This window comes from Pomacea canaliculata, linkage group LG10 (assembly GCF_003073045.1).
Source record: "Pomacea canaliculata isolate SZHN2017 linkage group LG10, ASM307304v1, whole genome shotgun sequence".
In the NCBI taxonomy this organism is placed as follows: Eukaryota; Metazoa; Mollusca; class Gastropoda; order Architaenioglossa; family Ampullariidae; genus Pomacea; species Pomacea canaliculata.
This window is the reverse complement of record NC_037599.1, coordinates 10,705,297-10,716,820: the sequence shown is the minus strand read 5'-3', so window position 1 is coordinate 10,716,820 and position 11,524 is coordinate 10,705,297. Positions and strand designations below refer to the sequence as shown.

At 43.8% G+C, this 11,524-nt stretch overlaps 1 protein-coding gene across 1 annotated transcript; it reads right to left on the bottom strand.

Annotated features, from left to right (window-relative positions):
• Positions 1-2,987: 2,987 nt before the first annotated feature.
• On the bottom strand, positions 2,988-10,599 carry LOC112573721. Its single transcript, XM_025254303.1, has 4 exons — positions 10,526-10,599; positions 9,326-10,279; positions 6,444-9,237; positions 2,988-3,092 (listed from the first exon to the last, which is right to left on the bottom strand). The coding sequence occupies exons 1-4, from the start codon at positions 10,597-10,599 to the stop codon at positions 2,988-2,990; spliced, it is 3,927 nt and encodes a 1,308-aa protein (XP_025110088.1).
• Between the last annotated feature and the right edge of the window lie 925 nt (positions 10,600-11,524).

Sequence of the window (11,524 nt, the reverse complement as noted above, 5' to 3'; positions counted from 1 at the left end):
TGAGGGTGTATTTATCTCCACTCTTCCCTAACCGAGACTTTCCTTCTCTCTCTCTCAAGCTCTGTTTCTGCGTAGTTTGCGGTTGATCGTGCTGCGCGATGAATTAAGCTCACCCTCTTGTGCGCCTTTGTGGGATGGACAGGAATCAAAACACAAAGGTGGGCTAAATTTTCTGCAGACGAACCCCCCTTGCCGAAGGAGTCTCGACCCCCACTTTGATGCCGAAGCAGAAATGATTGCTGCTCATCACGGGGGCGCTGATCGCGTTAAGTGTTCTTGCAGAGAGGTGATCACAGACATTCCTTCACATCCTCTTCACAGGGGGGAATATGGGGAGGGGTATGTGGGGAAGGCGTAGCATTGAACTCGTGCCGTGTTCACATCTCACATCCTCAGACTATTTGGAGTTGTGTACCGTATCGTTCAATTACAAGTTTGCTCCCGTAGTAGGGGGTCCAAGACGTAATCACGTGGGGATGAGGTCACGTGAATACAGGTGAATGTACTCCCGAGACGTGTATTCATATTCAAAACTGCTTTTCATTCTCTTTCACAAGTTTTAATTTTGTTCACATGTTTTTGTTTTTTTTTTAAAGGAGTTTTAACAACATTCTATTATCTCATCGTCGAGAAAGACAACGAGAAGCTGACGGTGATGATGAGTTCATCATTTAACCATCTTCCATCTCTTTGCCTTCTTCGTTAAAAGACGAATTTGACCGTTTCTTTTCATCATGTAATTAACATAATTGCTTCAACCCCTTTACACTGCGTAATGACATAACAATTTACAACCGCCAGTTACAGGAAGATGTTTCAGAAAGACGGATAAAATTAATGAAAGATAGCAAAGCTTCTCGTATTATTCAAATACACCAGTTCGTGTTTAACAATGTTGAGTAATGAGCGTTGTCTTACTTTCATCCCCTTCTGGTTTTTTTTTTTTTTCTTTTTCTTTTACCTTCTCGTTATCGTTTTCTTTGAGGAAGACATACATTCTGAAATCCTTCCACTGATTAGCAAAATCCCACGGGGAAGTTTCCCCTAAGAATTCCTTGGATTTCTTTCTTTCTTCCTTTCTTTCTCTTATTCGCTGGCTCCTTCTTTCGTTTGCTTGCCAGTTTCCTCCACTGCATGTCTTTGTCAACATCAGCTCCTCAGTCCATCAGCTCTTTCAAACCAGGAAGAGAGAACTGAATAAGGAGGGAGACACATCACACAGGACACACAGCCCCACAGAATGTCAACGCAAGACTACCAGTTGGTTAAAACCAAAAAAAAAATAAAAACCAACTCAAATCTAATGATTGGCGAGATAGAAAAAAATTGTGCACTCAGTAAATCAGGTAAAAAAATGAGGGTTAGGTCTGCACGAGGCAGTGAATGTCTGCAGGTCACCGCTCGCAACAACATGAAGTTTGTTTGGTTCACCCTGACAAGGACCCTGCAGGAAGAACCGCTGGAAGCGGCAAAAATGTATTAATGGCCATGCTTTCAGATGTCACGTCTGCAAAAGACATTCTCGTTTCGTTAAGAAAGAAACTGCCTTCCGATGAAACATTCCGGCCTTGCTAATGTTGCATTTACTTTCACAAGGACCCTCCTCCACCTGCTTTCTCTTTCTCTCTCTCGAGCGCGTGCACAGACATATGCAAGTTCGCATATGTACGCACATGCACGCACACACGTATAAACACACACACACACACACACACACACACACACACACACACAGCAAAATGGCAAAGAGAACCCACATTTATTTTGCATGAAATGTCATTGGTTTTGTTGTACGAATTTTTTTCTTAATTTCCACATCTACATTTTTATTTTTGATTAAATCTTTACATATGTACGTCTTCATCTTACAGCGAAAATTAAAGTTATTTGTTTACATATTGGTGTATTTTTATATTTATTGGCTAAATGTAATCAAGCACAGGGCAGTTCCTGACCAAAGCTGACGTCAGCATTGGCTGTGTGAGTAAACCAATTAGGTTGAGCTCTGCTGCCGTCCAATCAGCTCTCACACACACAAACCCTTGACTGTAACGAGACGTGATTTCGTGTAAAGCGCCCTCTGGAGGGCAGGAATGGAGGCGATTATTTTACCAAACAGAGAGGCCATACATACTGATGTAATTCTGTACTCACATCTATTTTCCCGCTAATCTGGAACATTGCACTCGAGAAAAAAATAAAGTCAAACTTTTTATATCATTGACAATGGTCTCTATAAACTCTTTAAACCATTTGCCCCTCATATTATCGTTAACTTAGAAAATAATAAATAAATAAGTAAATAAATAAGGCTCGTAGAAATGTTTTAGTCCACAAGACCCAGGTCTAATTGAGGAGGATATCATCCAACCCTGAGGCGGATACGATCGCTGACACGCAAAATGAGGGGAGAGTTGCCTCCGAATGGCCATAATTTCAGCAGATGGACCGACAAAGCGAGTCACCAGCGCAAAAGGGAGGAGAGCTGGAAGCGGCTGCTTGAACAACTCACGACTTTTTTCCTCCTCCTCCTCCGACCCAACTCTACAGCCCCTTTTTTCCCCTCTAAAAGTGATGCCCTTTGTTTGCTGCCCGCAGGTACTTTCCGAAAAGAGCTTTTGAGAAAATTGGTCAGCCTGTAGTTTATTTAATCTTATCTTTATCTCGCGTGGCATTGGCTGGCCGTAACAAATGGGAGCAGGCTTGGGCAGAACAGAGTGCTCCCCCTTCTTCCTCGCCATCAATGGCCGCTTTCCTGTAACCGGCTTCCTTGCCTTGTCACCAGGGGTCGCTCCTGATCCTCGTCTATGTCACCTCAATCCAATCAGAATATTTACCAGCTGCGACCTCACCCCTGCGACAGACGGGCAAATTTGATTAATCTTCGTTGCCACAGCAACCGCACCGTCTTGGAAAGAGAAAAGCCTTGTGTGTGACGTCAGCGATGTGAAGAGGAGCGCTAAAGTGGAACAGAGAGGAAAAAATAATCAAGACTGAGGGAAGAGGAGCTGGAACGTGGTAACGATACCACGAAATGCGACAATCAAGAGCAGAAGGTTGAGAGGTCGAGCTGAAGACTGAGCAAGAAGTTTCTGGAATGAAAAGCAAAGACTTGGGTTGGCATGCCTTGGTCTTTTCTCGAAATTTGAGTCAGCGACTTTCCTGTTTCAATGCAGAGAAAGAGAGGAGAGAAAGAAAAGAGAAAGAGAATTGAAATACAGACACGCAGTATACTCAAAAATAAATCAGGAGAGGAAATTACATCTCGGGGAGAAAAAACACAATCCCAATTAGCGAGTAAATGGAATAAGTGTACAAGAAATGAAGTGCAGTGTTTTTCAGGTGTAGCTGTTTGTTCCTTGATTGCACAGCCGCCATGTTGTTTGTACAAGCCCTCGTGTCAACAATCTCCATCCTACGTATGTGTCTGCACGCACTACCAAAGCACGTGTACATACATAATTTATACTTGATCCATTCATTAATTAATGTACACAAACTACTAGTCTATGTAGTCATATAAAGAACAAATCTCTCTCTCCCTCCTTCTCTGTCTCTCTTAGTCCATTAATTCTTTATATACCTAAACTAATTTTCCCAGTAAATATCTTAACCTTGTGAGATGTTTGCAGACGAGACCACGTGACATGTACATTCCAAACAGAGCAGCTTAAGTCTCTATTACAGTTATCTTACCACCGTCGTAAATAATAAAATATTTTTACTATTTTCTCTAACATTTGAGTATTATGGTATTTAAGCGTCACCCTTTTTAAATAAGCGGAGATAATTTGGTGTTGTGTAACAGGTGGAGACAACGGGATCGTCCATCATTCAAATTTGCATAAGAGACAATCAAACATGGTATCTGCTAGTCGCAAGTTTTATAAATATTTATAAAGAATTTTGCAAAGAAGTTTAAATGAGCTTTTGGAGAGCTTCACAATGAGATTGCCAACGATGGTCGAAGCCTCTGTTGTTCCAACAGGATTTTTCTGGTATAATCATACTTGCCTCCCTTTGAGCCGTCTCCACTGGAGTTATTTATTTTACAGTTATCATTTCTGTCTGCGTGTCTGTGATGGGAAGTTGATGATGGTCTCTGTGATTTCTTTGATTTAATTGTGACTGACATCAATGCATAGCCGTGAAGCGTATTGACTTCACTTTGTCGTTGACAATCCAGTTGTTGCCAATTGTTCCTTGGTTTGTTTGGACAAGAAATATGAACCTGCTGTTTGAGAAGAACTACACGGTGACAAAGTCTAGAAAACAAGAGATGAGAAACGTATTTATCACCACTGGTATAGCCGAAACCTCAGTTTGTAAAGACTATTTACCAGTGAACATCCGACCAGTTTACACTCCGCGTTATGTTCCACTTGGCACGGAGGCCATATATTCTTACATTACAATGACAACAATACTGATAGAAAATAATCAGAGTTGTTTCAGAACAAAATATGCTTTCATTCAAGGTAAGATTATACCAATTGAATTCAATTCCAGTAAACCATATTGTCGACATTACCTTCTGCCTCACTGTTTCAATCCTCGCAACACAGCAGGCAGGAAAACACTTGAACATTTAAAAAATATGAAATTTAAAAAATATACTGTTACTTTTTTTGGTTTGCTAACGTTGAAACCACTTCCTGTGACACCGAGAACCCCTGGTTTGTTAACTTTGGCTCTTTTTTTGTCCTTCTGGCTGGAAAGAAATTTGCAGGCAGCCCCTGGGTGTTATTTATCTTCGTCGAGACAATGTCACAGTTCTGGGTTAAGGACATCAGCCTGTGTGGATGGTGCATGGCTGGAGTTTTCAATACAACTCGTCTCATGGTGTGACGTGAGGTGACGTGTTCACATGTGAAAATGGTCGTTAGTGTCGTCTGGGATGTTCACTTCATCGGGAATCTGTGAGGACCCGCGGTCTTTCTGGAGAGGCTCGAATTTCTCCTAAATAAATCTGCTCTTAACATCTACTCCACTCACATGCACAAACCACTTCGACAACCTTGCAGCTACAAACAACAAAGCCACCACAACCACAATCTCCCAGCAGCTTCGACACTAAACAACACCCAGTCCACCCTGATTATAATTGCTGCCTAACTGTCACGGACCGTCCGCAGACATGCGCATTCTTTCCACAAACCAAAAATATCCTGATCGCTTGAGGGTGGGCGTACCTTCTTAGAGGCACAAATAATTATTCAAATCAAATACAAAGTCAAATGAAACAAAGGCAAAATCCACACTCATAGATTCACTCCTTCATTCGCCACACAAGATGTATTACCAATATGTTATCATTCATCCCACATAATATTAAAGGTAACAATAAAATCGACTCTCCTAAATTATTGTCACTGATGAAGAACCCAATGTTCGCTCCCGATGAAACATCAACCTCTTATTTTAAAGTCTTTGAGACCCTCCCAAGTCCTCTATTCCAATTAATCCCACTGATCTTCTTTCCACGAAGTCTATTTATGATTGAAAATAAATGGTTTTTCACAGTACCCACAGTTTATAAGCAGACGTCTCGATCTTGCGCATGCGGCCGCCTCCTAGATGTTTGGCCGGATGATGTTAGATTCGCTGAAGGCCGGGAGGAAACCTTTCCTCCACCGGCGCTTACTCTCAGGCTGTGAAGAGCTGCCCCTTCCAGGCGACAGATGGAAGTCGGTGCCCCAGTCTTGCACCAAGTTTTCTGTTCTTTTCTCGCTGATACCAGTGTTTAGTTTCTTGACCCCGCCAAGAAACTGGGATGCCCAAGCCACAGAGCTCCCCCACGGTGCGAACACGGACTACAGTGACTCACGACCTGTGAAGTACATCCACCTGTAGTTTACCCACGGTATTACTTCCCGTAATACTTTTTCCGCTGTCGCAGCAGTTGCGAGAAAGTCCCAAGAAAAATCCACCAGCTCTCACTTCGGTTGCCGTCTGCTCTCTGCCCACCGTTATTTTCTCTAACGTTAATTTCCTCTATCTTTTTCGTCACCTTATTTTGACGTCCTAGTTTGCGTCATTTGCTCAAGGGCAAACAACTTCCAGCCCACTACGGTAAATCAGATCAACCACGGTTGTCGATCTTCCCTCCTAACCCCCTCTACTAAATACTTATCCGTTACATTCCTCCCCTCCTGAAAAAAAAAGAATGAAAAAAATCAATTTAACAGTTTTTCTTTCTTTTACTTCTACGGGATAAATTGGTCCCACTCGACCCGGGATAGATTGTCAGCGAGAAGATTCTCTGTTCCCTTAATCGTCTCAACTGAAAACTGAAACTCTTGAAGAGCTAGCATCCACCTCATAATTCGAGAATTATGATATACAGATGTTTTTAAAAACACAAGGGGTTTGTGATCTGTCTGTAAAATGAACTTTCTTCCGTAAAGATAACGAGAGAGTTTCGAAATTCCCCATATTATTGCCAGGCACTCTCGTTCTATGGTGCTGTATCGTGTTTCAGGACCTGTCAGTTTGCGGCTGACGTAGGCCACTGGAAAACGATCTCCTCCGTATTCCTGCAAGAGTACTGCTCCTAATCCCACCCCACTCGCGTCAGTTTGAACTATGAACGGCTTGTCAAACTTTGGTAGCGCTAGTATGGGTTGGGATGACAGAACGGTTTGGATGTGAGTTAATGCTTGGACACATTCATTCGACCATTGAATATGTTTTGGGCTGTTTCCTTTTGTCAACTCTGTAATAGGTGCAACCACCGTAGCAAAGTTAGGAACATAGCGTCGGTAGTAGCTGATCAGACCTAAGAGTGCTCTCACTTGCTTCTTACTGCTAGGAGTAGGAAGTCTTAGAATTTTCTGTACTTTATCAGGACTGGGACGCAGATGCCCCTCCCCCACTATGTGTCCTAAGAATTCCAAGCTCCGAAATCCCATCTGAATTTTCGAAGGTCTTACAGTGAGTTGATAATGGGCTAAGGTTCTTAACACACCTTCTACATGAGTCAGATGCTCTTCCCACGTTTCGCTAGCAACCAGTAAATCATCAAAGAAGGTATGTGCTGAAAACCTTTCCATATTGAGCGCTCTCATAGCTCTCGCAAACGTTGCAGGAGCTGTAGCCAATCCAAATGGCATTCGGGTCCATTGAAATAAGCCTTTGGTTGTTTGAAATGCTGTTTTTGGCCTATCTTCTTCTTTAACTCTGATTTGCCAATATCCTTTGGCCAAATCTATTTTAGTGAAAAATTGGGCTCGGCCCAATTGACTATATACAGTTTCGGGATCCGGAATGGGTTCTGAGTCGAACTCTGTTATTTTATTTAGGGCTCGGTAGTCGATACAAAAGCGTACTGAACCGTCCTTCTTTCTGACCAACAACGCTGGTGATGCATAAGGTGAGGATGATGGTTCAATCACTCCCATTTGTAACATTTTAATCACTTCCTTTTCCATGGTTTGCTGTAGAGCAAAAGGAAGTGGATAGGGCCTTAAGCGCACTACCTCTGGAGAAGTCAGTCTAATTTGGTGCTCAATTTCACCGTTAAACTGTCCTGGCATCACGGTCAGTATGTGTTGATAATTCTTTAGAATATTCCTCAATTGTGTGGTCTGGAGTTCTGTCAAGTCGGGCCCCACTTTCATGCTGTTTATGTCCTCTTCCATCTCCCCAGGAAGAACTGGTATTTCCACGGAATCATCATCGGTATCGGCTATCAATAAGGTCACATTTGCCAGGTGTCTATTTGATTCCTTCTCGGATACTCCTGACGGCATGATAAATCTTTGGGGGCACATCTCTTCCGAGATAAGATCCGAAAAAGCCATGGGTTTATCGTCATTGGTCTGTCCACAGTTAGCCGTTTTGGTGGTGTCTGGAATCTTCACATCAATCGGCGGTTCACGTCTGTGATATTTGCGCAACATATTAATGTGCATAACCCGGTCTTTTCCCTGCATATGGATCACGTAGTCTGGATGACATTCCCGGATGACTGGAAAAGGTCCCTTCCATTGCATGAGTAGTTTATTCGTGGACGTAGGTAACATTATCAGCACTTCGTCCCCCACCTGCAGAGTTCGTTGTTGCGTTTTTCTGTCAAAGTAACGTTTATTTCTCGCCGCCGTCCTATGGCTATTCTCTTGGGCCAGTTGATAGCTTTCCTGTAGTAGATTTCTCAACTCATATATGTATTGGTAAACAGGTTTTGCATCCTCATCACTGATTTCCTTCTCTGTCCAAGTTGAGATAAGGAGATCAAGTGATCCCTTTGGTCGTCGTCCGAAAACGAGTTCGAATGGTGAGAAACCTGTACTTTCGTGAGTTTTCTCTCTGCAAGCGAATAAAAGAGCAGGAAGATAGCGATGCCATTCTCGAGGCTGGCGATGTACCAACTTCCGCAGCATTGGTTTTAATGTCCCGTGGAATCTTTCCACGCACCCATTCGTTTGTGGATGGTAAGGGGTGGAACGTAAACCCTTGATGGACAGCAGTCTGAGAAATTCCTTCATGACATCAGACATGAATTGTGTCCCCTGGTCGGATAGAATTTCTTCGGGAAGACCCATTCTGGCAAATACAACCAAGAGTGCTTCAGCCACAGATACACTGTCAATTCTTTTTAACGGTATTGCCTCTGGATATCTGGACGCCATGTCTATTATACTCAATACATGGGTATGGCCCTCATTAGATGATGGATGTATAGGACCCATGATATCTATAGCCACTCTCTTGAAGGGCTCATCGATGACTGGCACATGTACGAGTGGCACTGGTCGATTTCTTCCGTGTGCCACGGTTTTCTGGCACGCGTCACATGTTTGGCAATACTTTCGGGTGTCGCTTTTTACTCCCGGCCACCAACAATTGGCGAGCACCCGATTCAGCGTGGCACGGACGCCTGCATGTCCGGCTAAAAGACCATCGTGAGCCGCACATAACACTGATGCCCTGAGTGTTTGTGGCACCACCACTTGTTGAAAAGTCCCTGTAGTGGTGCGGGATGATCGAATCAACATTCCCTGCTGAAGATGGAAGTTCGTCTCCAGGTTGGCTTCTTCGCTCCTTTGACAGGCTGCAGCTCGGCATGTGATCAATGTCGGATCCTCCCTCTGGAGTCGAACTAACTCCTCTCTAGTGATGTCCATTGCTGGCTTTGGAATATGCAGCGGAATTGGCAGTTCCAATTCCCGCTTCTTCTGTCCTCTGGTTGTGACTAAGGCTGCTTTTGGTTTTGTCACCAACACTCCTCTACCCCGTCTATATTACCCAAAATTAAATCTGTTATTGGTTCGTCTATTACGCAACAGCGTAGTTTACCCGCATAGAAAGGGGTCTCTACCTGTACCTCAGCGACTGGAAAGACTTCCGTATTACCCCAAACGTAATACAGGACTGGGACTGTCCAGTGTATTCTGACTGCCTAACCAGGGAGGCTCTTATGCCTGCTGTTGTGGCTCCCGTATCTCTTAACACCGTTATGGGTTTATCTCTAATATAACCTGGATAGAGAGGAAGTCGATCCATCTCTTCACTATTAAGAGTGCTACACAGGATGGAAACGCTGGTTACTACCGGAGTGGATACTTCTGTGTTTTCTCTCCGTCTAACATAAGGGCATTCACGGGCAAAATGTCCAATTTCGTTACAAGCGAAGCAAATGAGCTCTCTCTTAGGTCTTCGCAGTACCTCGTCTCTTTGCCTTCTCGGCCCGTTACTTCCTTTGGGAAAGGTTTTGTTGGGACTTGATTTACGAGGACTATTTGGCCTATTAGGAAGCCTAGATTTGGGTGACCGAGGACGCCAATTCACCCCGGTGTTGGCAACTCGATACGACTCGGCTCTCCTCGCCATACTTTTATTGGCATGCGCCTGCCTGTACTTCTCTGCACTTGCTATCATCTCGGCTGCGGACTTAAATTCACGTTCTTGCAGGAAGATAGCTAATTCCTTCGCTACGCTCTGGAGAATCTGTTCTCGTAACATGAGGTCCAAAAGACCATCATACGTTTTGTCTGCCTCGGCTAAAGTTATCCAACGGTTTGCTAAACCGGACAACCTAGAAAAAAATGCCGCCATTGATTCCTGCGGTTCGGGTCGGATGGATCTAAATCGTTCCCGAAATCCCTCAGCGGTACACTGATACTTTTGAAGTAATTCCCTCTTGAGTGTTTCATAATCAACTACCCCACTTGCACAAAGTGCATGATACAGGGTTAAAGCCTCACCCTGTAAAAGAGCTGACATAAGCAAAGGCCATAGCGGCTCCTCCCACCTAAGAGCAGTTGCATGCGCTTCAAACCTAAAGATGAAAGAGTCTATATCATCTTTATCCTCACGGAAGATTGGAAGTTTGGGCAGGTTACCACGCGGACCCCCCGTGGATTGAGCTACTTCCCCTTCTGTCCTGCTTCCTGCTTGTAGCCTAAGTCTTTCTAACTCAAACTCCCTTTCTCTCACTCTTTCCCTTTCTTCTCTTTCTCTTTCTTTTTCCCTTTCCTTTCTTTCTCTTTCTCTATCAAAACGTTCTACACACTGTTGGACGTACTTTTCCAGGTCACTATTAGTCTTTCCAAATTTCTGTCCTTGGGCTATGAAGCTATCTATATCCGGGAATTCCATGTCTCTCAAGAACAATTTAAAGAAATGTACCCTACGATGGCAAAACAAGAGTAGTCAAAAATAATCCACCAGATACAGTACTAATAATACCTTTTGTACAATATTTGTAAACCACCTCGCCTAGTACCGCCTCACCCTAAAGCGATCACGTCGGGGTCACCAAGATGTCACGGACCGTCCGCAGACATGCGCATTCTTTCCACAAACCAAAAATATCCTGATCGCTTGAGGGTGGGCGTACCTTCTTAGAGGCACAAATAATTATTCAAATCAAATACAAAGTCAAATGAAACAAAGGCAAAATCCACACTCATAGATTCACTCCTTCATTCGCCACACAAGATGTATTACCAATATGTTATCATTCATCCCACATAATATTAAAGGTAACAATAAAATCGACTCTCCTAAATTATTGTCACTGATGAAGAACCCAATGTTCGCTCCCGATGAAACATCAACCTCTTATTTTAAAGTCTTTGAGACCCTCCCAAGTCCTCTATTCCAATTAATCCCACTGATCTTCTTTCCACGAAGTCTATTTATGATTGAAAATAAATGGTTTTTCACAGTACCCACAGTTTATAAGCAGACGTCTCGATCTTGCGCATGCGGCCGCCTCCTAGATGTTTGGCCGGATGATGTTAGATTCGCTGAAGGCCGGGAGGAAACCTTTCCTCCACCGGCGCTTACTCTCAGGCTGTGAAGAGCTGCCCCTTCCAGGCGACAGATGGAAGTCGGTGCCCCAGTCTTGCACCAAGTTTTCTGTTCTTTTCTCGCTGATACCAGTGTTTAGTTTCTTGACCCCGCCAAGAAACTGGGATGCCCAAGCCACAGAGCTCCCCCACGGTGCGAACACGGACTACAGTGACTCACGACCTGTGAAGTACATCCACCTGTAGTTTACCCACGGTATTACTTCCCG

Coding starts and splice junctions, on each gene's coding strand:
- LOC112573721 (XM_025254303.1), bottom strand. CDS start 10,599: ATGGAATTCCCGGATATAGATAGCTTCATAGCCCAAGGACAGAAATTT. Junction 10,280..10,525: donor ACTAATAGTGACCTGGAAAA/GTACGTCCAACA, acceptor TTTCATCTTTAG/GTTTGAAGCGCATGCAACTG. Junction 9,238..9,325: donor AAGTCTTTCCAGTCGCTGAG/GTACAGGTAGAG, acceptor TGGGTAATATAG/ACGGGGTAGAGGAGTGTTGG.